This window comes from Heterodontus francisci, chromosome 16 (genome assembly GCF_036365525.1).
Source record: "Heterodontus francisci isolate sHetFra1 chromosome 16, sHetFra1.hap1, whole genome shotgun sequence".
NCBI lineage: Eukaryota > Metazoa > Chordata > Chondrichthyes > Heterodontiformes > Heterodontidae > Heterodontus > Heterodontus francisci.
Window position 1 is genome coordinate 95,172,934 of NC_090386.1, and position 25,663 is coordinate 95,198,596.

Sequence of the window (25,663 nt, forward strand, 5' to 3'; positions counted from 1 at the left end):
AAATCTGCAGATGACACAAAACTGGGTGGGAGGAGGTGCAGAGAGGCTTCAGGGTGATTTGGACAAGTTACGTGGGTGGGCAAATGCATGGCAGAAGCAGTATAATGTGGATAAATGTGAGGTTATCCACTTTGGTAGCAAAAACAGGAAGGCAGATTATTATCTGAGCAGCTATAAACTGAGAGAGGGGAATATGCAACAAGACCTGGGTGTTCTCATACATCAGACGCTGAAGGTAAGCATGCAGCTGCAACAGGCGGTGAAAAAGGCAAATGGTATGTTGGCCTTCATAGTGAGAGGATTCGAGTACAGGAGCAGGGATGTCTTGCTGCAGTTATACAGGGCTTTGATGAGGCCACACCTGGAATATTGTGTGCAGTTTTGGTCTCCTTATCTGAGGAAGGATGTTCTTGCTATAGAGGGAATGCAATGAAGGTTTACCAGACTGATTCCTGGGATGGCAGGACTGATTGAGTCGGTTAGGATTATATTTGCTGGAGTTCAGAAGAGTGAGAGGGGGATCTCATAGAAACCTATAAAATTCTAACAGAACTTGACAGGGTAGATGCTGGAAGGATGTTCCCAATGGTGGGGGAGTCCAGAACCAAGGGTCATAGTCTAAGCATACTAGGTAAACCTTTCAGGACTGAGATGAGGAGAAATTTCTTCACCCAGAGAGTGGTGAGCCTGTGGAATTCACTACCACAGAAAGCAGTTGAGGCCAAAACATTGTATGTTTTCAAGAAGGAGTTAGATATAGCTCTTGGGGTGAAAGGGATCAAAGGAAATGGGGGGAAAGCGGGAATCGGTTACTGAGTTGGATGATCAGCCATGATCATAATGAATGGCAGAGCAGGCTTGAAGGGCCGATGGCCTACTCCTTCTCCTATGTTTCTATGGCCCTAACACTCGGCTTAATATCCACTCCCTCCATCAGCTGCGCACTATAGCAACGTATCAGGTTTTCTTCAACAGCACCTCTATCTCTTGCGAGCGCTACCACGCAGAAGCTAAAGAGCAGCAATATTTTGGGAACATCATCACCTCCAAAGTTTCCCTCCAAGTCACACATCATCCTAACTTGCAGATGCTGGATCAAAATTCTGGGATTCCCTGCTTATCACCATCGTGGGTGCACCATCTCCGTCAATACTACAGCAATTCATTGGAAAGGCCCATCACCACCTTCTCAGGGCAACTAAAAATAGGCGGTGGACGGAGCTATGACCGTGCCTGCCACACCCTGAGAGGAATTTTTTGATAAAACACAGCAGTTGGTCCTAGTTTTTGTTATAAACCTGCCAACATATCAGAGAATTAATCACATGGATGTGACGTTATTGATTTGCCCTTTGATTTTGCACTGTCACGTGTGCCACGTTGGTTTCTAACTCTACGATACTGCAGTTGATGACCCTGTAGTTACTGTCAGCAGTGCAAGGATGAAGGCATTGAATTACTGCCTTCTGGTGATCCAGCGCTAGTGAATTATCAGTTATGTTGTCAAATTAGGAACCTAAGTCTTTGCCAAAAAATATTTACAAGAAGATTTACAAGGGTGATACTAGAACTGAGAGATTATAGCATAGCAGGAAAGACTAAACAGGCTGGGACTCTTTTCTCTAGGAAAGAAAAAAACTGAGAGGTGAGCTGATAGAGGTGTTTTAAGATTATGAAGGCATTTGATAAGGTAGACATAGAAAAGATGTTTCCACTTGTTGGGGAGCCCAAACCTAGAGTTCATTAATATAAGATAGTCACTAATAAATCCAATAAACATAGGAAGATAGGAACAGGAGTAGGCCATTCATCCCCTCGAGTCTGTCCCGCCATTCAATGAGATCATGGCTGATTTGCGACCTAACTCCATATACCTGCCTTTGGCCCATATCCCTTAATATCTTTGCTGAACAAAAATCTCAGATTTAAAATTAACAACTGTTCTAGCTTCAACTGCTGTTTGTGGGAGAGAGTTCCAAACCTCTACCACCCTTTGCATGAAGAAGTGCTTCCTAACATCTCTCCTGAACGGTCTGGTCCTAATTTTTAGACTATGCCCCCTAGTTTTAGAATCTCCAACCAGTGGAAATAGTTTATCTTTATCTAGCCTGTCTTTTCCTGTTAATATCTTGAAGACTTCGATCAAATCACCCCTTAACCTTCTAAATTCTAGCGAAAACAGGCCTAATTTGTGTAATCTCTCCTCGTAACTTAACCTCTGTAATCCAGGTATCATTCTTGTAAACCTACGTTGCACTCCCTCCAAGGCCAATATATCCTTCCTAAGGTGTGGTGCCCAGAACTGCTCACAGTACTCCAAGTGAGGTCTAACCAAGGTTTTGTTCAATTCAGGAGAAACTTCTATACCCATAGAGTGATTAGAATGTGGGATTTGCTCCACAAGTAGTTGTGGCAAGTAGCATTGATGCCTGTAAGAGGAAGCTTGATAAATAGATGAGGGAGGAAGGACTAGTATGATATGACGATGAAGTAGGATGGGAGGAGGCCAATGTGGAACATAAACACCAGCATGGTCCTATTGAGCCAAATGGCCTGTTTCTGTTTTGTAAATACTATGCAGTATAACATTTTTATTTACTTATCTACTCATAGCATGTTTTGTAAGTGGTGTGTAGTGTTCATAGCAACTATTTAATAGAAGAATTGTTTCAAAGTCTCTAACGTTAGTCTTGGTGGTTCAAATAAAAGCAGAGTGCTGACAACCAATGTTGAAGTTATCTATCCACTACCAGAAGCATTACGTCTTGTCTTTGTTTTCCTTTGGGAAACAACCTGCATTAATTTTTTTAAATTCATTTATGGGATGTGGGCGTCACTGGCTGTGCCAGCATTTATTCCCCATCCCTAATTGCCCTTGAGAAGGTGGTGGTGAGCTGCCTTCTTGAACCGCTGCAGTCCATGCATGGTAGGTACACCCACAGTGCTGTTAGGGAGTTCCAGGATTTTGACCCAGCGACGGTGAAGGAACGGCAATATAGTTCCAAGTCAGGATGGTGTGTGACTTGGATGGGAACTTGCAGATGGTGATGTTCCCATGCATTTGCTGCCCTTGTCCTTCTAGTTGGTAGAGGTTGCGGGTTTGGAAGGTGCTGTCTAAGGAGTCTTGTTGCGTTGCTGCAGTGCATCTTGTAAATGGTGTACACTGCTGCCACTGTGCATCGGTGGTGGAGGGAGTGAATGTTTGTGGATGGTGTGCCAATCAAGTGGGTTGCTTTGTCCTGGATGGTGTCGAGCTTCTTGAGTGTTGTTGGAGCTGCACCCATCCAGGCAAGTGGAGAGTATTCCATCACACTCCTGACTTGTGCCTTGTAGATGGTGGACAGGCTTTGTGGAGTCAGGAGGTGAGTTACTCGCCGCAGGATTCCTAGCCTCTGACCTGCACTTGTAGCCACGGTATTTATATGGCTACTCCAGTTCAGTTTCTGGTCAATGGTAGCCCCCAGGATGTTGATAGTGGGGGATTCAGCGATGGTAATGCCATTGAAGGTCAAGGGGAGATGTTGTTGGAGATGGTCATTGCCTGGCACTTGTGTGGTGCAAGTGTTACTTGTCACTTATCAGCCCAAGCCTGGATATTGTCCAGGTCTTGCTGCATTTCTACATGGACTGCTTCAGTATTTGAGGAGTCGCGAATGGTGCTGAACATTGTGCAATCATCAGCGAACATCCCCACTTCTGACCTGATGATTGAAGGAAGGTCATTGATGAAGCAGCTGAAGATGGTTGGGCCTAGGACACTACCCTGAGGAACTCCTGCAGTGATGTCCTGGAGCTGAGGTGATTGACCTCCAGCAACCACAGAGAGATTTCCCCCTGATTCCCATTGACTTCAGTTTTGCAAGGGCTTCTTGATGCCATACTCGGTCAAATGCTGCCTTGATGTCAAGGGCAGTCACTCTCACCTCACCTCTTGAGTTCAGCTCTTTTGTCCATGTTTGAACCAAGGCTGTAATGAGGTCAGGTGCTGAGTGGTCCTGTTGGAACCCAAACTGGGTATCACTGAGCAGGTTATTGCTAAGCAAGTGCTGCTTGATGGCACTGTTGATGACACCTTACATCACATTGCTGATGATTGAGAGTAGACTGATGGGGCGGTAATTGGCCGGGTTGGACTTGTCCTGCTTTTTGTGTACAGGACATGCCTGGGCAATTTTCCACATTGCCGGGTAGATGCCAGTGTTGTAGCTGTACTGGAACAGCTTGGCAGGGGTGCGGCAAGTTCTGGAGCACTGGTCTTCAGTACTATTGCCGGAATATTGTCAGGACCCATAGCCTTTGCAGTATCCAGTGCATTCAGTCGTTTCTTGATATCATGTGGAGTGAATCGAATTGGCTGAAGACTGACATCTGTGATGCTGGGGACTTCAGGAGGGGGCCGAGATGGATCATCAACTCGGCACTTCTGGCTGAAGATTGTTGCAAATGCTTCAGCCTTATCTTTTGCACTGATGTGCTGGGCTCCCCCATCATTGAGGATGGGGATATTTGTGGAACCACCTCCTCCAGTTAGTTGTTTAATTGTCCACCACCATTCATGGCTGGATGTGGTAGGACTGCAGAGCTTAGATCTGATCCGTTGCTTATGGGATCTCTTAGCTCTGTCTGTTGCATGCTGCTTATGCAGTTTGGCATGCAAGTAGTCCTGGGTTGTAGTTTCACCAGGTTGACACTTCATTTTGAGGTATGTCTGGTGCTGCTCCTGTCATGCCCTCCTGCGCTCTTCATTGAACCAGGGTTGGTCTCCTGGCTTGATGGTAATGGTAGAGTGGGGGATATGCCGGGCCATGAGGTCACAGATTGTGGTTGAGTACAGTTCTGCTGCTGATAGCCCACAGCGCCTCATGGATGCCTGGTTTTGCATTGCCAGATCTGTTCGAAATCTATCCCATTTAGCACGGTGATAGTGCCACACAACACAATGGCCAGTATTCTCAATGTGAAGGCGGGACTTCGTCTCCACAAGGACTATGCGGTGGTCACTGCTACCAATACAGTCATGGACAGAAGCAGCTGCGGCAGGCAGATTGGTGAGGACAAGGTCAAGTATGTTTTTCCCTCGTGTTGATTCCCCCACCACCTGCCGCAGACCCAGTCTAGCAGCTATGTCCTTTAGTACTCAGCCAGCTCGGTCAGTAGTGGTGCTACCGAGCCACTCTTGATGATGGACATTGAAGTCCCCTACCCAGAGTACATTTTGTGCCCTTGCCACCCTCAGTGCTTCCTCCAAGTGGTGTTCAACATGGAGGCGTACTGACTCATCAGCTGAGGGAGGGCGGTAGGTAGGTGATAAGCAGTCGGAGGTTACCTTGCCCGTGTTTGACCTGATGCCATGAGACTTCATGGGGTCCAGAGTCGGTGTTGAGTACTCCCAGGGCAACTCCCTCCCTACTGTAGGCCACTGTCCCGCCACCTCTGGTGGGTCTGTCCTGCCAGTGGGACAGGACATACCCAGGGATAGTGATTGCAGTGTCTGGGACATTGTCTGTAAGGTATGATTCCATGAGTATGACTATGTCAGGCTGTTGCTTGACTAGTCTGTGGGACAGCTCTCCCAACTTTGGCAAAAGCCCCTATATGTTAGTAAGGAGGACTTTGCAGGGTCGACAGGGCTGGGTTTGCCGTTGTCGTTTCTGGTGCCTAGGTTGATGCCGGGTGGTTTGTCTGGTTTCATTCGTTTTTATTGACTTTGTGGCGGTTAGGTTCAACTGAGTGGCTTGCTAGGCCATTTCAGAGGGCGTGTAAGAGTTAACCACATTGCTGTGGGTCTGGAGTCACATGTAGGCCAGACCAGGTAAGGACAGCAGATTTCCTTCCCTAAAGGACATTAGTAAACCAGATGGGTTTTTACAACAATTGACAATGGTTTCATGGCCATCATTGACTAGCTTTAAATTCAAATTCCGCCTTCTGCTGTGGTGGAATTCGAGCCCATGTCCCCAGATCAATACCCTGGGTCTCTGGGTTACTAGTCCATTGATAATACCACTACGCCACCGCCTCCCCTAATGAGGTGAGAAGAAGTGGAAGGAGAGAGGTGAGGGAATGTAAGTCTAGGGGACAGGGAACTCAGAGGGATGGGGAAAGAGGCAACTAAGGACGGACATGGACCAGGGATCGGGGGCTGAAAGTGAACATTAGAGCCTCCAGGTTGGAGACTGCTTCCTTTTTCTTTACAAGAGAGATGTTAATTTATGCTCACATAGATTTTGAGGGAGAAAATTAGTACAATCACATAAAAACTCTACAGAGTCAGAGCTGAGGTTAAACAACACTCAAAGCAATCTATTATTCTGCCTTTACAGTGCATTTTAAATATACTGTAACTTATTTCTCTCTTACAGACATCGGAGTACTATGATATCATGTACCCGGCGTGGACCTTTTGGGAGGGTGGTCCAGCAGTATGGCCCATTTACCCCACAGGACTTGGACGCTGGGATCTAATGAGGAAGGAATTGAAAACGTGAGTCAGATTTGCCGAGTAGTATCGTTGCTAAAAGAACTCTCTTATAGAGACTTGACCGTACAAGTAATGGGTGTGTTTGTCTCACAGCCTTGGCTCTGCCATATACTGGGTTATTTATGCCTGTGGGATCTGGTGGTTGGAATGGTGCATGGTCAACCCGAGGAAGGCAGGCAGACTGGCGTTATTGAGTTGTGTCCCTGCTGTTGCTGACGATGAGGTCCAAGGCCCAACATGTTCATGTCAGTTTGTGATATAATTAGAAGCTTCAGTAGTCACAAAGAACATCAACACCGAACTGAAAGGAAATGTAGAATCTGATTTATTTCCCTCTTATTCTTGCTGCTTACAAACCATGCCACACTTGTCCACTAGAAAGAAAGAACTTGCATTTCTCTAGCGCCTTTCACAATCCGTTGTAAATTGCCCCTAGTGTAGGTAGGTGATAGGGAATAAGGGATTACTGTAGGGTTAGTATAAATGGGTGGTTGTTGGTCGGCACAGACTCGGTGGACCAAAGGGCCTGTTTCAGTGCTGTATCTCTAAATAAAAAATAAAAAATCTCATGACTTTCCCCAAGCGTCTTATAGCCACTACATTACAACAGTGACTGCACCGCAAAAGCATTTCCTTTGGGTTGTCCTGAGGTAGTGAAAGGCACGATAGTAATGCAAGTCTGTCTTTCTTGAAGGTTTACCTGTGATTGCCTCTTGCAGGAGATTGAATAGGTGAGGCAGTATCCCTGTCAGGGTACAGTGTAGATGTGGAGAGAATGGGCCCAATGGACATTGCTTATTCTTTTACCTTTTTGAATGGGGTAAGCAACAAATAGAACAGTCTGCAGAGTGATCGTATAATCCTGAGTGTGTGTTACGTAGAATGAACAGCACCTATTACTGAAAGCTTAATCAGCCTTTTTTCCCTTCACTAGGTCAGCTGAAAAGTGGCCTTGGGAGAAGAAAGTCTCTAAAGGTTTCTTTAGAGGATCAAGGTAAGGCTAATAATTATCACCGTTACAACACAGCTTAGGGTAGTTGAGAATCAGAGTGAAATTAGATTACTAAACTTTTTTTTTATTCAGTCGTGGGGTGGGGGCGTCACTGGCTAGTCCAGCATTTATTGCCCATCCCTAATTTCCGTTGAGAAGGTGGTGGTGAGCTGCCTTCTTGAACCCCTGCAGTCGTTGGGGTGTAGGTACACCAACAGTGCTGTTAGGAAGGGAGTCTCTCTGAACCTGGTGTATGCTTCTCTTACTATTCACAGTATGAGGGCTGATCACACAATTTTCCTTTGTGTAAACAGGTGAAATTGGTTAGGTCAACACGGTAGAGATCCACAGAATGGCTGATGAGGGAAATGGAAATGTTAATACTTGTGCAGTAGAGTGCAGTGTTGTGAGGTTTGGGCTGAGGCACACTGTTAGGGAAGTGTAGAAGGAGCTTTACTCTGCATCTAATCCATGCTGTTCCTTACCCAAAAGTGTGATACTGACACATGGAAAAGTGATTTGTTCTCTTACACTGATGTTTATTGGCTTGAAAAGCAAAGAATTCACAGAAAACACGCAACAGAAACGAACTGAATTATATGCCAGTTCTCCTTGACTGACCTTCCAATCCCATCCATTAAATTTTGTTACATAAAAGTACACTCTTTTTTATTTCAGATTTGCATCTTTTGTGTTCTGTTTTGCTGTAGTGGAAGTTGAGTTGTTGTGGACCTAACTTTTACCTGTTGTTACGATCAGGTGAGGAGGGGGTTGAAGGGCTCCCCTTTTTTTCCTCTCCTTGTTTGACTACAACAGATATATTCTTTTATAATTGGATATACTTGCCAATTCAGTGAGTGTTTACTTATTTACATGCCGTGATCATAAAAAGCCAATCGGACAGGTTTTCTCAAGTTTAACCAAAGAAAGAGGTTAACTTTATTCTACTTAAACTGATCTAAGTAAAAATAATAAAATACACTCCAACTTTCATGCACACACATGCAAATAGGTTACTGAGTTGGGAAGGATAGTTTGGTCAAATTAAGAGTCCAGAGAAATAAAAAGGGTATACAGTCTGTATACAGTCTCTGCCCCTGATCACACTAAATAACACCCCACTGGAAGTGGTTAGTAAATTATGCTACCTTAGGTCCACGGTGACAGACAGTCTGTCCCTCGATGCAGAGCTCGATACACCCATAGGGAAAGCAGCTATCACTGGCCGACTTGTGAAATGCACATGGGATAACACCAAGCTAACCCTTAGGACCAAGTTGATGGTTTATAAGGCCTGTGTTCTCAGCACCTTGCTTGTATGGCTGTGAAACATGGGTGACTTACAGCTACCGGGAAAAGAAGTTCAGTCATTTCCATCTTTGCTGTCTGTGGTGCATTATGGATATATCCTGGCAGGACAAAATCACAAATGTGGCAGTCCTCTCAAAGGCAGAGCTCCCAAGTGTGTTGAAACTAATCAAACAGAGGCGGCTTCGGTGGATCGGACATGTCTGCAGGATGGAAGACGGTCACATACCCAAGGACCTTCTGTATGGTGAGGTAGCCGGGGTCAGACGACCAGTGGGGCGTCCAAAGCTCCGCTTCAAGGATGCTTGCTAGCGCGACGTGAAGGCCCTAAATGTTGCCTATCACACTTGGGAGTCACTAGGTGGCAAAAGAGGGAAATGGCGACACATCTTGTGGACTGGTGTGCAGTACCACGATGACCAGTTGCTACAGAAGCTTGGCAACAGACGCCAATGTCAAAAACAACAACTCACAGCACCACTTGGTAGCTTCACATGCAGCACTTGTGGCAGAACCTGCCTCTCAAGGATTGGCTTTCACAGACATCAACAAAGGTGCACCAAAAGAAGACATCCCACCTAAATGGATTGCTTGCTGCATGTTCATCATCTTTCGTAGATGGAAGGATGCAAACCCAACATTCTGTGGAGGTTTGTAACTCAGCTGGCTTCAGGCTGAATTCGGTGGTCCTGAGGCTTCCAGTTTGAAGGCGTGGACGCTGCTTCAGTGGTTCTCTGGGTGACAGCAATGTGACTGAATTTCTTCTGGGGAGATTTCTGTTAGTTCTTTCCGGAAAGTTCTCTACCCACAATAGCTTCCCCGTCAGGCTTATGTGAGTAAGCACAGTCAGGAGACAGCGTTCAAAGCTTACAAGTTTTGAGTAGTTCATCTCCACCAGTTTAATATTCCGGTTTCCAGCTAGTGAATTAAAAAAAATCATACTTCGACCTAGCACGTTTTCATGACAGTTTGTATGTATTTCTTGATACACCAGTCAGTATCCAGTGGCATTGCACACAAGGAGTCGAGACAGTAGTGAAGCAAGTTAAAGGTTGGATGAGGGGGGTAGGGGTGGATAATTGGACCAGGGTGCAATGATGTAAACCAGTTCCTATTTTAAATTCTGACATACTGTTCTTATTTTAATGTAATATATAATACTTGCACTTTCTATTCACGATCACCATTATAAATTCATAATGAAAGCTGCGTAACTGCTCATACTGTGATGCACAGGTATGGTAGCATAATGGTTATGTTACTGGGCTAGTAATTCAGAGGCCTGGAACTAATGATCTGGAGACATAAGTTCAAATCCCACCATGGCAGCTGGAGAATTTCAATTCAATGAATGAAATAAAATCTGTAATTAAAAAGCTAGTCTCAGTAATGGCGACCATGTAACTACAGGATTGTTGTTTAAAAACTCATCTAGTTCACGAATGTTCTTCAGGAAAGGAAATCTGTCGTCCTTACCCAGTCTGGCCTAGATGTGACTCCAGACCCATAACAATGTGGTTGACTTGTAACTGCCCTCTGACATGGCCTAGCAAGTCACTAAGTTGTATTAAAGATGGTGGCTCACCATCACCTTCTTGCGGTAAATTATGGAGGGTAATAAATGTGGGACTTGCCAGTGATGCCCACACCTTATGAATGAATAAAAAAAAATTATAGCCCCTTATCATTCTCACACACACATGCTCACTTAACCACAGGGGACTGTAATGTGTCTGTCTCTCTCTCTCTCACACGTGCGCGGATATTATGCTGTACTGACGGAATAAAATTGCCTTGTTTCAATTTCAGGACAAGTTCTGAACGAGATCCTCTTATTCTGCTCTCTCGGGAAGAACCTTTATTGGTAGATGCGGAATATACCAAAAATCAAGCCTGGAAGTCTGAAAAGGTGAAAGTCCAGGAGCTAGTTGCTGAATTGATGTCTCTTGTCTAGTGTAAGAATTCATATGTGAAGTGTAATTGGGCAGTCTCAACCCAGTTGATAGTGTGTGTTGAGTCACTGTATTAGAATACTCCTAATTGGTACAAACTGACATTACATGAGGAATCTTACTCATTCCCGATTTCCTTCACCCCACCATTGGCGGCCATGTCATCAGCTGTCTAGGCCATATGCTTGGAAATTGTCTCCCTAAACCCCTCAGCCTCTCCACCTTTGCTGCTTAAAACCTACCACTTTGATCAAGCTTTTTGTCCACCTGTCCTAATATATCTTCATTTGGCTCTGTGTCACTTTTTTTTTGTCTGATTACACTCCTTTTCAAGGGTAATTAGGGAAGGGCAAAATTGCTGACCTTGCCAGTGATGCCTACATCCCATGAAAGAAAAAAACTCTGTGAAACACCATGGGATGTTTTACAACAGTAAAGGTGCTATAGAAATGCAAGTATTTGTTGTTGTTTGCAATGAGATAACAAGGGTAGCTGGTGTAGGATAGCAGGTACAGTAGAATAGTGGTTATCTTAATAGACTAGTCCAGACCCTGGACTAATATTCTGAAGACATGAGTTCAAATCCCACCATTGCAGCTGGGGAATTTAAATTCTATTAATTCATATCTGGAATTAAAAAGCTAGTCTCAGTAATGGTGACCATGAAATTACCGGATTGTTGTAAAAACCCATCTGCTTCACTAATGTCCTTTAGAGAAGGAAATCTGCCATCCTTACCTGGGCTGTCCTACATGTGACTCCAAACTGACTGCAGTGCGATTGGTTCTTAACTGCCCTCTGAAATGACCTAGCAAGCCACTCAGTTTAGGGATGGGCAATAAATGCTGGCCTTGCCAGCAAAACCTGCAACCTGTGAATGAATTGGAAAAAAAGGTTCGGCAGGGCCTTCTGAGGATGGGTTGACGGTTCATGGTTGGTGCAAAGTAGAGGATGTTCTTTCTGTACAATTAACCCTTTTACAGAATACGGGGACACTCATTTAAAACTGATATGCGAAGGAATTTCTTCTCTCAGAGGGTAGTGAATGTCTGGAATTCTCTACCCCAGAGAGTTGTGGAGGCTAGATCACTGAAAGTATTTGAAGAGGAGGTAGATAGATTTTTGAAATATCAGGGAGTTGAGGGCTATGAGGAGCTGGCATGAAAGAGGAGTTGAGGTCTGGGGCAGATCAGCCATGATATTATTGAATGGCGGGGCAGGCTTGAGGGGCTGAATGGCCTACTCCTGCTCCTATTTCTTACATTCTAACAAGAATGCTGTCGCTGACTGCGAACTCTTAATGGGATTGCACAGCACAAACTCTGCAGTCACTGGCAAGGCCAGCAGTTGTTGCCATCCCTAATTGCCCTTGAGAAGGTGGTGGTGAGCTTCCTTCTTGAACCGCTGCAGTCCACATGGTATGGGTACACACACAGTGCTGTTAGGGAGGGAGTTCCAGGGTTTTGACCCAGCGACAGTGAATGAACTGCAATACAGTTCCAAGTTAGGATGGTGTGTGACTTGGAGGGAAATTTGCAAGTGTTGGTGCTCCCATACGTCTGCTACCCTTGTTCTTCTAGGTGGTAGAGGTCGCGAGTTTGGAAGATGCTGTTGAAGGTGCCTTGCCAAATTGCTGCAGTGCATCTTGTTATGATCAGGTAAGGAGGGGTTGAAGGGCTCCCCTCTTGTCCCTCTCCTTGTTTGACTGTAACAGGATTTATTGATTTTTTTTAAGTGAATGTACTTGCCAATTCAGTGAGTGTTTGACTATTTATGTGCTGTGATCAGAAAAGAACCAATTGGGCAGGTTTTCTTGAGTTTGACAAAGAAAGAGGTTAGCTTTATTGTACCTAAACCAATCTAAGTAAAATAATAAACTACGCTCCAACTTTCACACGCACACATGCTTGAGGGTCACACACACACACACAAATAAATTACAGAGTGGGGAAGGATAGATTCGTCGGATTAGAGTCTGGAGCAATAAAAAGGGGTATACAGTCTCTGGAGTTTGGTGATTCGGTCGTCTTCTGGATGAACCTGGTGGTCCTGAGGCGTCTGTCTTGTAGATGTGGTCAGCATATTCAGTGGTCCTCCTGGAAAACAGCGATGCGGATGAGTTCCATCATCAGGTCTCTGCCTGCTTAAGTGGTTGCAGCCAGCAGGCAGGGTTCGAAACTTGACAGCTGGACTGGGAGGATAGAGAGAAAGAGGGACCCCCACTTGGTTCCATTCTGATCAGTTTCAGTTACTTGTCTGTTGCAGAGAGAAAAAAGCCAGCTTAAAACACAAGATGGTGGGCCTTCAGGTGAGATGGCTCAATGTGTATTTCCTCTAGCAACTTAATTAGTTCATGTCTAGAAATTCCTTTCTCTCCATCAGGGTCCCATTGTTCAAGTGATTACCTTTGAGTGGTCTGTCTCCACCAGTTTAATGTCCCAAGATTGTTTTTAATGTCTTATTAATGGAGACTGGCCAGGTGAGGCACTCCAAACCTCTCAAGTCATTGTTCTGGAGGGGACCAGCCAGACAATTCGCCTCCTTCTCAATGCAGTGGAATGCAAGGGATTTTGATGCAAATTTCCATGGCCATTTTAGCTGCTAGCACTCACCCTTTGTCTGTTCCTCTTTCCTTTTTTAAAATTTAATTCAAGTTTCCAGCCGATGGATTTAAAAAATCATCACTCAGCACAGCACATGTTTGTGACAATCTGGGTGTCGAGTTTCTTGAGTGATGTTAGAGCTGCAGTCATCCAGGCAAGTGGAGAGCCCAAGCCTGAATATTGTTCAGGTCTGGCTGCATGCAGACATGGACTGCTTCAGTATCTGAGGAGTTGCGAATTGTACTGAACATTGTGCAATCAACAGTGAACATCCCCATTCCTGACCTTATGACGGAAGGAAGGTCATTAATGAAGCAGCTGAAGATAGTTAGGCCTCGGACACTGCTCTGTAGAACTCCTGAACCAATGTCCTATGGCTGAGATGATTAGCCTGCACTCAATTAATTGGATGTGACAAGCTTAAATGAGATGTTAAACCCAGGCCCTGTCTGCCCTCTCAGGTGGACATTAAAGATTCTTGATGCTATTCGACGAAGAGCCAGGGGAATTCTCCCTGGTGTTTTGGGAAATATTTGCCAATGTTACTAAAACAGATTATTTGCTCATTTATTTCATTGCTGTTTGTGGGAGCTTGCTGTGTGCAAATTGGAGTGCGCTTCCTATATTACAGCAATGACTCTACTTCAAAAGTACTACATTGGCTGTAAAGCACTTGGGTCTTGCTGTGGACGTGAAAGGTGCTATATAAATGCAAGTCTTTTTATTTCTAAGACATGATAAATGCAAGGCTTTTTCTTTGCTGTACCTCACCTGGGAGTGATTGATGCTGACATTGGGTGACAAAAATGGAAGTATTTACTTCCCAGCAGTAACAATCCCTATATTAACAGCAGCAAGGTTTCACCAAGCAAATTGAAAACAAAACGTAACCAGCATTTTTCTATAACCAGGGGTCATAGTCTAAGGATATGGGGTAAACCTTTCAGGACTGAGATAAGGAGAAATTTCTTCACCCAGGGAGTGATGAGCCTGTGGAATTCACTACCACAGAAAGCAGTTGAGGCCAAAACATTGAATGTTTTCAAAAAGGAGTTAGATATAGCTCTTGGGTCTAAAGGGATCAAAGGGTATGGGGCGAAAGCCGGAACAGACTACTGAGTTGGATGATCAGCCATGATCATAATGAATGGCGGAGCAGGCTCAAAGGGCCAAATGGCCTACTCCTGCTCCTATTTCTGTGTTTCTATTACTGGTGCCATTCAGAATTCCCAGCACAAAGCGAGATTTCTTACGCCTCTAACTTCACAATGAATTGTCCTGATCCAAAACTTTGTTGCCCATGTTCTAACTTGCACCAAGTCCCAGTCTCCCACCTACATTGACACAGTCCAGTAACACCTCAATTTAAAACTCAGCCTTGTTTTCAGAACCCTCCATGACCTCACTCCTCCATATCCCTAACCTTCTGCAGCCCTGCAACCCTCCGAGATGTCTGCATTCCTCAAATTGGGGGTAATATATCAGCATGGATGGAGGATTGGTTAACGGACAGGAAGCAGAGAGTAAGGATAAATAGTACATTTTCAAGTTGGCAGACTGTAACTAGTGGAGTGCTGGGGCTTCAGATATTTACAATTTATATTAACAACTTAGATGAAGAGACCGAGAGTAATGAATGTAAGTTTGCTGACGATACAAAATTAGGTGGGAATGTAAGCTGTGAGGAGGAGACAAAGGTAGCAAAGAGATATGGACGGGTTACGTAATTGGGCAACAAGGTAGCAGATGGAGTATAATGTGTGGAAGTGTGAGGTTATTCACTTTGTTAGTAAGAATAGAAAAACAATACTTTTTAAAAGGCGTGAAACTTTTAAATGTCGATGTTCAGAGGGACTTGGGTGTACTTGTACAAGGAACACAGAAAGTAAGCATGTAGGTACAGCAAGCAATTAGGAAGGCAAATGGCATGTTGGCCTTTATTGCAAGGGGATTGGTGTACAAGAATAAGGAAGTCTTGCTACAATTCTATAGGGCTCTGGTGATATCACTGGAGTACTGGCGCAGTTTTGGACTCCATATCTCAGGAAGGATATACTTGCCTTGGAGGCAGTACAGCCAAGGTTCACTAGATTGGTTCCTGGACGAGAGGGTTGTCCTTTGATAATAGGCTGAATAATTTTTTTAAAATTATTTATGGGGATGTGAGCATTGCTGGCAAGGCCAGCATTTATTGCCCGTCCCTAATTGCCCTCTGAGTCACTTGCTAGGCTATTTCAGAGGACGATTAAGAGTCAACCACATTGCTATCAGTCTGGAGTCACGTGTAAGCCAGGCTGGGCAAGGATGACAGATTTCCTCCCCTGAAGGACATTACTGAACCAGATGGGTTTTTATGAGAATCCACTAGTTTCCTGGTTACTATTACTGACACTATCTTTTTATTCCAGATTTATTTAATTGAATTCAAATTCCACTAGCTGCCATGGTGGGATTTGAACTCATGTCTCTGGAGCATTAGTCTGGGCCTCTGAATTTTACTCTGGTAACATTGGGCCTATATTCTGTGCAGTTTAGAGCAATGAGAGGTGATCTCATTAAAACATACAAGATTCTGAAGGGGCTTGACAGGGTAGACATTGAGAGGTTGCTTCCCCTGGCTGGGGAATCTAGAACATGGGGGCAGTCTCAGGATAAGGGGCCGATCATTTAGGATTGCGATGAGAAATTTCTTCACTCGGAGGGATGTGAATCTTTGGAATTGTCACCCAGAGGGTTGTGGATTCTCCATCGTTGAGTATATTCAATAGCATAATCGATAAATTTTCGATCTCTCAGAGAGCAGGCAGGAATGTGGAGTTGAGGTAGAAGATAAGCCATGATTGTATTGAATGGCGGAGCAGGCTCGGGAGGCCAAATGGTCTATTCCTTCTCCTATTTCTTATGTTAATTTCAATGCCCCTAGCGTGTCCCCAGTTTTCATCTCTCCTCCATTGCTAGCCATGTCTTCAGCTGCCCAGACACTAAGCTCTGGAATTCTCTCTCTCTCCCTTTAACAAGCTTCATAAAACCTACCTCTTTGACAAAGGATTTGATCATTTGTCCTAATACCTCCTTAAGTGGCATGGTGTCAAATTTTGTTTGATAATGCTCCTTGGAACGTTTTACTATGTTAAAGGTGCTATATAAGTACAAGGTGTTATATCAATTTGCTTTATTTGCAGGATACACTGGGAAAACGCCCTGCTAAAGAAATTCCTTTGGTGGACCATTGCAAATACAAGTACGTCGTTAGAAGCCTTATCACTACCAGCTGAGTGCATCCCAAGCAGAACTAGACTTCCTGCTCCCACATCCCCATCTCCTAGCATTGGGATAAAGATAAAACCAAGGGCTACACAGGCCAGCAGCACCTGAAAGAGAAAAGACAGGTTAACATTTTGCATAATCCCTTCATCGAAACCCAATGAGCATGAATCATTCACCCGTCATCTTTCTTTCAGATGGTAAAGGCTCTGTTGTGTACTTCTGAAAATTTTTGTCTTTACTCCAGTAGCCTACTTGCTATGTAAGTAGGCTCAGATTGTGGGTGCAGGGATGGGAGAGCATTTAAAGATATACTCCCCAAAGGGCAAGAGCTCTACTTGTGTAATTAAACAACCTTGCTCAACAAGCAAAGTGAGAGTATAAAACTAAAGGAAAGGGCTTATACAAAGGCAGAGGACAGTAGCGATCCTGAGGACTGGGAATGATGTAAAGAACAGCAAAGGGATACAAAGAAAGTCATAAGCTGCAAATAGGGAATATGAGAAACTTGCAAAGGATATCAAGGGAAAACAATAAAGGTTTTTGCAAGTAAATTAAGGGAAAGAGTGGATAAGAGTAATGTGAGCCCCTTAAAGGCAGACACCGGATACATTGTAACTGAAAATCAGGAAATGGGCAGACTTGTTAAATATTTACTTTGGACCAGCCTTCACAGTAGAGGAAGAGGATAAAGTGCCAGATATACCAGGGAACTAAAACTAAATCAAGACAAAGAACTTACTAGATTTAATATAAATTAAAAATGGTAATGGAGAAAATAATGAGACTGAAGATAGACAAATCTCCAGGACCTGATGGTTTCCACCCCAGGGTTTTAAAGGAAGTAAGTGCAGGAATTGTAGATGCTTTAAATCAAGATCCTTCAAAACTCTTTATTTAGGAATTGTTCCCTTGGATTAGAACATTGCCAATGTCGCTCAGTTATTTAAGAAGGGTAGAAGAGATAAACCAGGGAATTATAGGCTTATTAGTTTGCACAGGGAGTGTGGAACGATCATGGGAAGTGTGGCACAATCAAGGCCTGTTGTGATTGTCACCATGCTCTACATGCAAAAAGATCTGTTGCAGAGGTTTCTTTATGCTTCATTATTCCCCTCTTCCAGATGTTCCATGTGTGAAGTCCTGTTCACTCGTCACCCCCTGTGCTCATTAGCCTACATTGGCTTCTAGTCCCCAAGTGTCTCTATCTTAAAATTGTCATTCTCATATTCAAATCCCTCCCTGGCCTCGGTCCTACCCATCCTTCCACCATGTGGGACTGTGCCTTCACCTGCCTCAGCTCTGGAATTCCCTCTCTAAACCTCCCCACTTCTTCTTTAAGACGCTCCTTAAAACCTGTCTCTTTGGGCAAGCTTTCAGTCACCTGTCCTAATATCTCCTCCTTTGGTATGGTGGCAGTATTTTTGTCTGATTACGATCCTGGGATGTTTTACCACATTAAAGATGCAGTATAAATGCAAGTTGGCGTTGCAGTAAGACTCTTGCTCCTCTCGAGGAATAGTGAGAACGCCTGGATTCCTGCAATCATGGCGTGTTTGCCTTTGAGTCTTGCAAAGTGAGGATAGTCTTATATCAAGCACAGCACAGAAACAGGCCAGTCAGCCCAACTGGTCTATGCTGCACACAAGCCTCCCACCTTCATCTCACCCCACCAGCATGACTTTCTATTCCTTTCTCCCTCATATTTATCTAGCTTCTCCTTAAATGTATCCCTGCTATTTGCCTCAACTACTCATATGATAACAAGTTCCACATTCTGAGCGCTCTCTAGGTAAAGAAGTTTCTCCTGAATTCCCTATTGGATTTATTGGTGACTGTAGGACCTTCTGTCCACTTATTCTGGCTCGGACATGAGAATTACAAGAAAAAAGGAATACACACAAAGCACTGAGTCAGATATTAAATTTTATTAGGTTAATCCAGATATGAAGCACAATGCTCAGCTACTTCTATTCTACTATGGACTGTTAAACGCCTACGATTAAATATTCCCAAAATATGATGCAAATGAAATACACAATCACCTGCAAGCAGTCAACTTCATGTTAATTGTCTTCTTCCTAGTGACTCCAGATGCAACACTAAAGTTTCTTTTATACCTTTAACTCAGGGAGGGACCAGATATTATACTGATAGTCTTATGGTTCAATTGGTATTTGTCTTTGGACAAACTGTCCAGTTACATGCTCAGATCTTTGGGAAAGCCCATCCTGACATTGTCCATCTTTCTTATACTTCTTTTGGTAACTTTCCATTACCCCTATTGTTGTCTGGGGGCGATCCCTTGAGACTTGCCTCAAGTTGGCTGAGTTAGCAATCTTCCTGATCCGTATCTCCAAATTATTCGTTTTATCAGAAATGGTCAGCAGACCATTCTTGTTTTAGCAGAGCCTCCAAGGCGCATTTCAAACACAGATGTCCCCTGTCTGAATAGCAGGGCCTTACGGTCTCCTGATAGCACTGTCTGGAAATATCTCACACCTCAGCAACTTATTAAATGAGATACAACCAGCACTGCTCCCAGCTTCTCAAGGCATGCTGGTTAAATTGATCAAGCTTAAGCACTGTTTTACATGGTGGGATAGCTCTCGCAAGTTTCAACCATAAGCTGTGGTTCTCCCAATACGGACCACATTTCTACGTGCAGAAAACTGTACTGTCTTACTTGTGTATCTTGTACTTATGGCCCCCAGTTCTGGACTGTCCCACAAGTGGAAACATTTTCCCCATGTCTACCCTTTCATTATGTTAAAGACCTTTAGGTAACCCCTCTTTTCTCGAGAAGAGAGCCCAGCCTGTCGAGTCTTTTCTGATAGGTATAACATCTCAGTTCTGGTACCATCCCTGTGAACCTTTTTTTGCACCTTCTACAATGGCTCTATATCCTATTTGTAATATGGATTTCAGACCTCTGCACAATACTCCATCAAACTCTTCAAGTTTAACATAATGTCTCTGTTTTCAGTTCTGTTCCTCTAGAAATGAACCCCAGGGTTTTGTTTGCTTTTTTATGGCCTTATTAACCTATGTCTCTATTTTTAATCATTTGTGTATCTGTAGCCCTAAATCCCTACCTCCTGTAGACTCATCATTCAAGCTGCATGTACCTCCTATTCTTCCTGCAAAAATGTAGCAGCACACACTGATCAATATTGAAATTAATTTGCCATATTGTTTTCTGAGTAGAATGGGTCTATATTCTCTGGAGTTTAGAAGGATGAGGTGATTTAATTGAAAGGTATAACATTCTTAGAGGGCCTGACAGGGTAGATGCTGAGAGATTATTTTTCCCCGGGCTGCATAGTCTAGAACTAGGGGTCATAGTCTCAGGATAAGGAGTCGACCATTTCAGAATGAGATGAGAAATTTCTTCGCTCTAAGGGTTATGAGACTTTGGAATCCTCTACCCCAGAGAGCTGTGAGTACTCCATTGTTGAGTCTATGCAAGACTGAGATTGTTAGAGTTTTGGACACTAAGGGAATCAAGAGATTTATGGAGATAGTGCGGGAAGGTGGAGTTGAGGTAGGTCAGCCATGATCTCATTGAATAGTGAAGCAGGCTCAAGGGGTCATATGGCCTCCTCCAGCTCCAATTTCTTAAGTTGTCTCAAACATGCTGGCGGGGACTGTCAGACCCAGGAGCTTGCCAGATGTTGTCTGATCAAGGCCAGTTAATTTCCTGGGAGGGGAAGCCTTCCCTTCCGTTGGTCGAGATCTTCCTATAGGCAGCTTCTCTTAAGCATCGAGCTCCAGTCAACCTGCTGGCCTGGCCTATCCAGGGTTGGGTTGGGGTGGGGAGGGGCTCCTGCTGCTGCTTATGAAATGCTTGGTTCTGGTTTTCAGATGTCCCCCCACATCACCCCCACCACCCCTCGTACTTCCAGACCAACATCTCAGAAACTTTCTCTGCTACTGAGGGAAGATTCATTGACCAGGCTCAGAAGCTCATGAAGAGCTGCCAGCCTGTGATCTTCAGTTTAGCTGAACCAAGAGCCTCACACACACTGAGGACTAATTAAACTTACTGCTTTCAATTAACGACAGTAACAAACACTCTGTTTTTTTCTCCCCCAGGTATTTATTTAATTTTCGAGGTGTTGCCGCCAGTTTCCGATTTAAGCACCTCTTCCTGTGCGGGTCACTGGTTTTTCATGTCGGAAATGAATGGCTGGAATTCTTTTACCCGCAGCTGAAACCGTGGGTACATTATATACCTGTCAATCAGGATCTCTCGAACGTACGGTAAGTCTCTTGACTGGACAACAACTTCAGTGCCAGATCATTAGCCTGCCTCCTGCAGGCTGCACAGTTTGTAATTGGAAGTCATCATGTTCGGATTTACCCCAAGGGCATTTAAACATCACTTCAATAGTCTTCTGTGGGAGGGAGAGGAATTTGTCTGCAGAGTAATTATTTTCCGACACCTTTAATGTGTCCCCTTGGATGGTTAACTGTGTAGTTTTGACAGAATCCATAAAAGTACCGTAGCAGTGTGCACAGGGGGCAGTATTCGTGCAGCCACAGTGTGCACAGGGGGCAGTAATTGTCCATCCACAGTATGCACAGGGGCATTAATCGGGCAGCCACAGTGTGCACAGGGGGCTGTAATTGTCCATCCACATTATGTTTAGGGGTATTAATCGGGCAGCCACAGTGTGCACAGGGGGCAGTAATTGTCCATCCACAGTATGCACAGGGGCATTAATCGGGCAGCCACAGTGTGCACAGAGGGCTGTAATTGTCTATGCACAGGGACATTAATCGGGCAGCCACAGTGTGCACAGGGGGCAGTAATCGTGCAGCCACAGTGTGCACAGGGGGCAGTAATTGTCCATCCACAGTATGGACAGGGGCATTAATCGGGCAGCCACAGTGTGCACAGGGGACACTAATTGTCCATCCACAGTATGCACAGGGACATTAATCGGGCAGCCACAGTGTGCACAGCGGACAGTAATCATGCAGCCACAGTGTGCACAGGGGGCAGTAATTGTCCATCCACAGTATGCACAGGGGCATTAATCGGGCAGCCACAGTGTGCACAGGGGGCTGTAATCGTGCAGCCACAGTGTGCACAGTGGGCAATATTTGTCCAGCCACAGTGTGCACAGGGGACAGTAATTGTCCAGCCACAGTGTGCACAGGGGGCAGTAATTGTCCATCCATAGTATGCACAGTGGGCAGTAATTGTGCAGCCACAGTATGCACAAGGGGCAGTAATTGTCCAGCCACAGTGTGCACAGGGGACAGTAATTGTCCAGCCACAGTGTGCACAGGGGGCAGTAATTGTCCATCCACAGTATGCACAGTGGGCAGTAATTGTGCAGCCACAGTATGCACAGGGGGCAGTAATTGTCCATCCACAGTATGCACAGTGGGCAGTAATTGTGCAGCCACAGTATGCACAAGGGGAAGTAATTGTCCAGCTGCAGTGTGCACAGGGGGCAGTAATTGTCCAGCTACAGTGTGCACAGGGGGCAGTAATTGTGCAGCCACAGTGTGCACAGGGGGCAGTAATTGTGCAGCCACAGTGTGCACAGGGGGCAGTAATTGTGCAGCCACAGTATGAACAGGGGGCAGTAATTGTGCAGCCACAGTGTGCACAGGGGGCAGTAATTGTCCAGCCACAGTGTGCACAGGGGGCAGTAATTGTCCAGCCACAATATGCACAAGGGGCAGTAATTGTCCAGCCACAGTGTGCACAGGGGGCAGTAATTGTCCAGCCACAGTATGCACAAGGGGCAGTAATTGTCCAGCCACAGTGTGCACAGGAGGCAGTAATTGTCCAGCCACAGTGTGCACAGTGGGCAGTAATTGTCCAGCCACAGTGTGCACTGTGGGCAGTAATTATCCAGCCACAGTATGCACAGGGGCAGTAATTGTCCAGCCACAGTGTGCACAGGGGGCAGTAGTTGTCCAGCCACAGTGTGCACTGTGGGCAGTAATTGTCCAGCCACAGTGTGCACAGGGGGCAGTAATTGTCCAGCCACAGTGTGCACTGTGGGCAGTAATTGTCCAGCCACAGTGTGCACAGGAGGCAGTAATTGTCCAGCCACAGTGTGCACAGGGGGCAGTAATTGTCCAGCCACAGTGTGCACAGGGGGCAGTAATTGTCCAGCCACAGTATGCACAGGGGGCAGTAATTGTCCAGCCACAGTGTGCACAGGAGGCAGTAATTGTCCAGCCACAGTGTGCACAGGGGGCAGTAATTGTCCAGCCACAGTGTGCACAGGGGGCAGTAATTGTCCAGCCACAGTATGCACAGGGGGCAGTAATTGTCCAGCCACAGTATGCACAAGGGGCAGTAATTGCCAAGCCACAGTGTGCACAGTGGGCAGTAATTGTCCAGCCACAGTGTGCACAGTGGGCAGTAATTGTCCAGCCAGTGTGCACTGTGGGCAGTAATTGTCCAGCCACAGTATGCACAGGGGGCAGTAATTGTGCAGCCACAGTATGCACAAGGGGCAGTAATTGTCCAGCCACAGTGGGCAGTAATTGTCCAGCCACAGTGTGCACAGTGGGCAGTAATTGTGCAGCCACAGTATGCACAGGGGCAGTAATTGTGCAGCCACAGTGTGCAAAGGGGGCAGTAATTGTGCAGCCACAGTATGCACAAGGGGCAGTAATTGTCCAGCCACAGTGGGCAGTAATTGTCCAGCCACAGTGTGCACTGTGGGCCGTAATTGTCCAGCCACAGTATGCACAGGGGGCAGTAATTGTCCAGCCACAGTATGCACAAGGGGCAGTAATTGCCAAGCCACAGTGTGCACAGTGGGCAGTAATTGTCCAGCCACAGTGTGCACAGTGGGCAGTAATTGTCCAGCCAGTGTGCACTGTGGGCAGTAATTGTCCAGCCACAGTATGCACAGGGGGCAGTAATTGTGCAGCCACAGTATGCACAAGGGGCAGTAATTGTCCAGCCACAGTGGGCAGTAATTGTCCAGCCACAGTGTGCACAGTGGGCAGTAATTGTGCAGCCACAGTATGCACAGGGGCAGTAATTGTGCAGCCACAGTGTGCAAAGGGGGCAGTAATTGTGCAGCCACAGTATGCACAAGGGGCAGTAATTGTCCAGCCACAGTGGGCAGTAATTGTCCAGCCACAGTGTGCACTGTGGGCCGTAATTGTCCAGCCACAGTATGCACAGGGGGCAGTAATTGTCCAGCCACAGTATGCACAAGGGGCAGTAATTGCCAAGCCACAGTGTGCACAGTGGGCAGTAATTGTCCAGCCACAGTGTGCACAGTGGGCAGTAATTGTCCAGCCAGTGTGCACTGTGGGCAGTAATTGTCCAGCCACAGTATGCACAGGGGGCAGTAATTGTCCAGCCACAGTGTGCACAGTGGGCAGTAATTGTCCAGCCACAGTGTGCACAGTGGGCAGTAATTGTCCAGCCAGTGTGCACTGTGGGCAGTAATTGTCCAGCCACAGTATGCACAGGGGGCAGTAATTGTGCAGCCACAGTATGCACAAGGGGCAGTAATTGTCCAGCCACAGTGGGCAGTAATTGTCCAGCCACAGTGTGCACAGTGGGCAGTAATTGTGCAGCCACAGTATGCACAGGGGCAGTAATTGTGCAGCCACAGTGTGCACAGGGGGCAGTAATTGTGCAGCCACAGTATGCACAAGGGGCAGTAATTGTCCAGCCACAGTGGGCAGTAATTGTCCAGCCACAGTGTGCACTGTGGGCCGTAATTGTCCAGCCACAGTATGCACAGGGGGCAGTAATTGTCCAGCCACAGTATGCACAAGGGGCAGTAATTGCCAAGCCACAGTGTGCACAGTGGGCAGTAATTGTCCAGCCACAGTGTGCACAGTGGGCAGTAATTGTCCAGCCAGTGTGCACTGTGGGCAGTAATTGTCCAGCCACAGTATGCACAGGGGGCAGTAATTGTGCAGCCACAGTATGCACAAGGGGCAGTAATTGTCCAGCCACAGTGGGCAGTAATTGTCCAGCCACAGTGTGCACAGTGGGCAGTAATTGTGCAGCCACAGTATGCACAGGGGCAGTAATTGTGCAGCCACAGTGTGCACAGTGGGCAGTAATTGTCCAGCCACAGTGTGCACAGTGGGCAGTAATTGTCCAGCCACAGTGTGCACAGTGGGCAGTAATTGTCCAGCCACAGTGTGCACAGTGGGCGGTAATTTTCCAGCCACAGTGTGCACAGTGGGGAATAATTGTCCAGCCACAGTGTGCACAGGGGGCAGCAATCGTGCAGCCACAGTGTACACAGTGGGCAGTAATTGTGCAGCCACAGTGTGCACAAGGGGCAGTAATCGTGCATCCACAGTGTGCACAGTGGGCAGTAATTGTGCAGCCACAGTGGGCAGTAATCGTGCAGTCACAGTGTGTACAGTGGGCAGTAGTCGTGCAGCCACAGTGGGCAGTAATCGTGCAGCCACAGTGTGCACAGTGGGCAGTAATCGTGCAGCTGCAGGACTGCTAATATTTGTTGGCTGAGCGTTGAAATACATGTTAATGTAAATCAATTGCTTGGCCTTCTTAGCTAGTGGTGCAGCCTCTAACTTTGGCTCAGTGAGTTCAGATACAGAACAGGAAAGTCCAATCTATACTCAATGAGCTGATCTTATTTCTTTGTTGCTGTAGGGAATTGTTACAGTTTGTTAAGGAAAATGACAACATTGCCAGGGAGATCGCAGAGAGGTGAGTATAAATCCAGCAGCTGTTGATTAAATAAGAGCAAAAAAAAATTACTAATGGTACCGGACATACATACTAACCACATACACCCTTAAATCGGTTTGCCTGCGCCTATTATTTGGCTTATTCTTTTTGTTTTGTACAGTTATTCTCCCTATTTGTTTCTTATGTTCTGGCCTTGAGGTCTCGCTGCAATGTTGTTGACTATTTGTCATATCTTAGAATAGCAACTTGTTAATTGTGTGTTCATTATGTTAAAGGTGCTGGAGAATGGTTCACTTTAGCCTTTCAGGCATCCAGTACTAAACACTGAGGATAGTTACATGCTGGATGAGGTAGAGTGAAGCTTCCTCTGCCCCACAGCGTTCCTTGCACCCACCC

At 45.7% G+C, this 25,663-nt stretch overlaps 1 protein-coding gene across 1 annotated transcript in view; it reads left to right on the forward strand.

Moving 5' to 3' along the window:
- Nucleotides 1–25,663, forward strand: part of poglut1 (protein O-glucosyltransferase 1) — a 52,957-nt gene that overhangs the window by 21,836 nt on the left and 5,458 nt on the right. Inside the window, exons 5-10 of the mRNA XM_068048651.1 lie at nucleotides 6,363–6,484; nucleotides 7,416–7,475; nucleotides 10,590–10,689; nucleotides 16,518–16,576; nucleotides 20,695–20,862; nucleotides 25,229–25,285. Of these exons, the coding sequence (XP_067904752.1) occupies nucleotides 6,363–6,484; nucleotides 7,416–7,475; nucleotides 10,590–10,689; nucleotides 16,518–16,576; nucleotides 20,695–20,862; nucleotides 25,229–25,285 (566 nt within the window). The remainder of the gene's footprint in view (nucleotides 1–6,362; nucleotides 6,485–7,415; nucleotides 7,476–10,589; nucleotides 10,690–16,517; nucleotides 16,577–20,694; nucleotides 20,863–25,228; nucleotides 25,286–25,663) is intronic.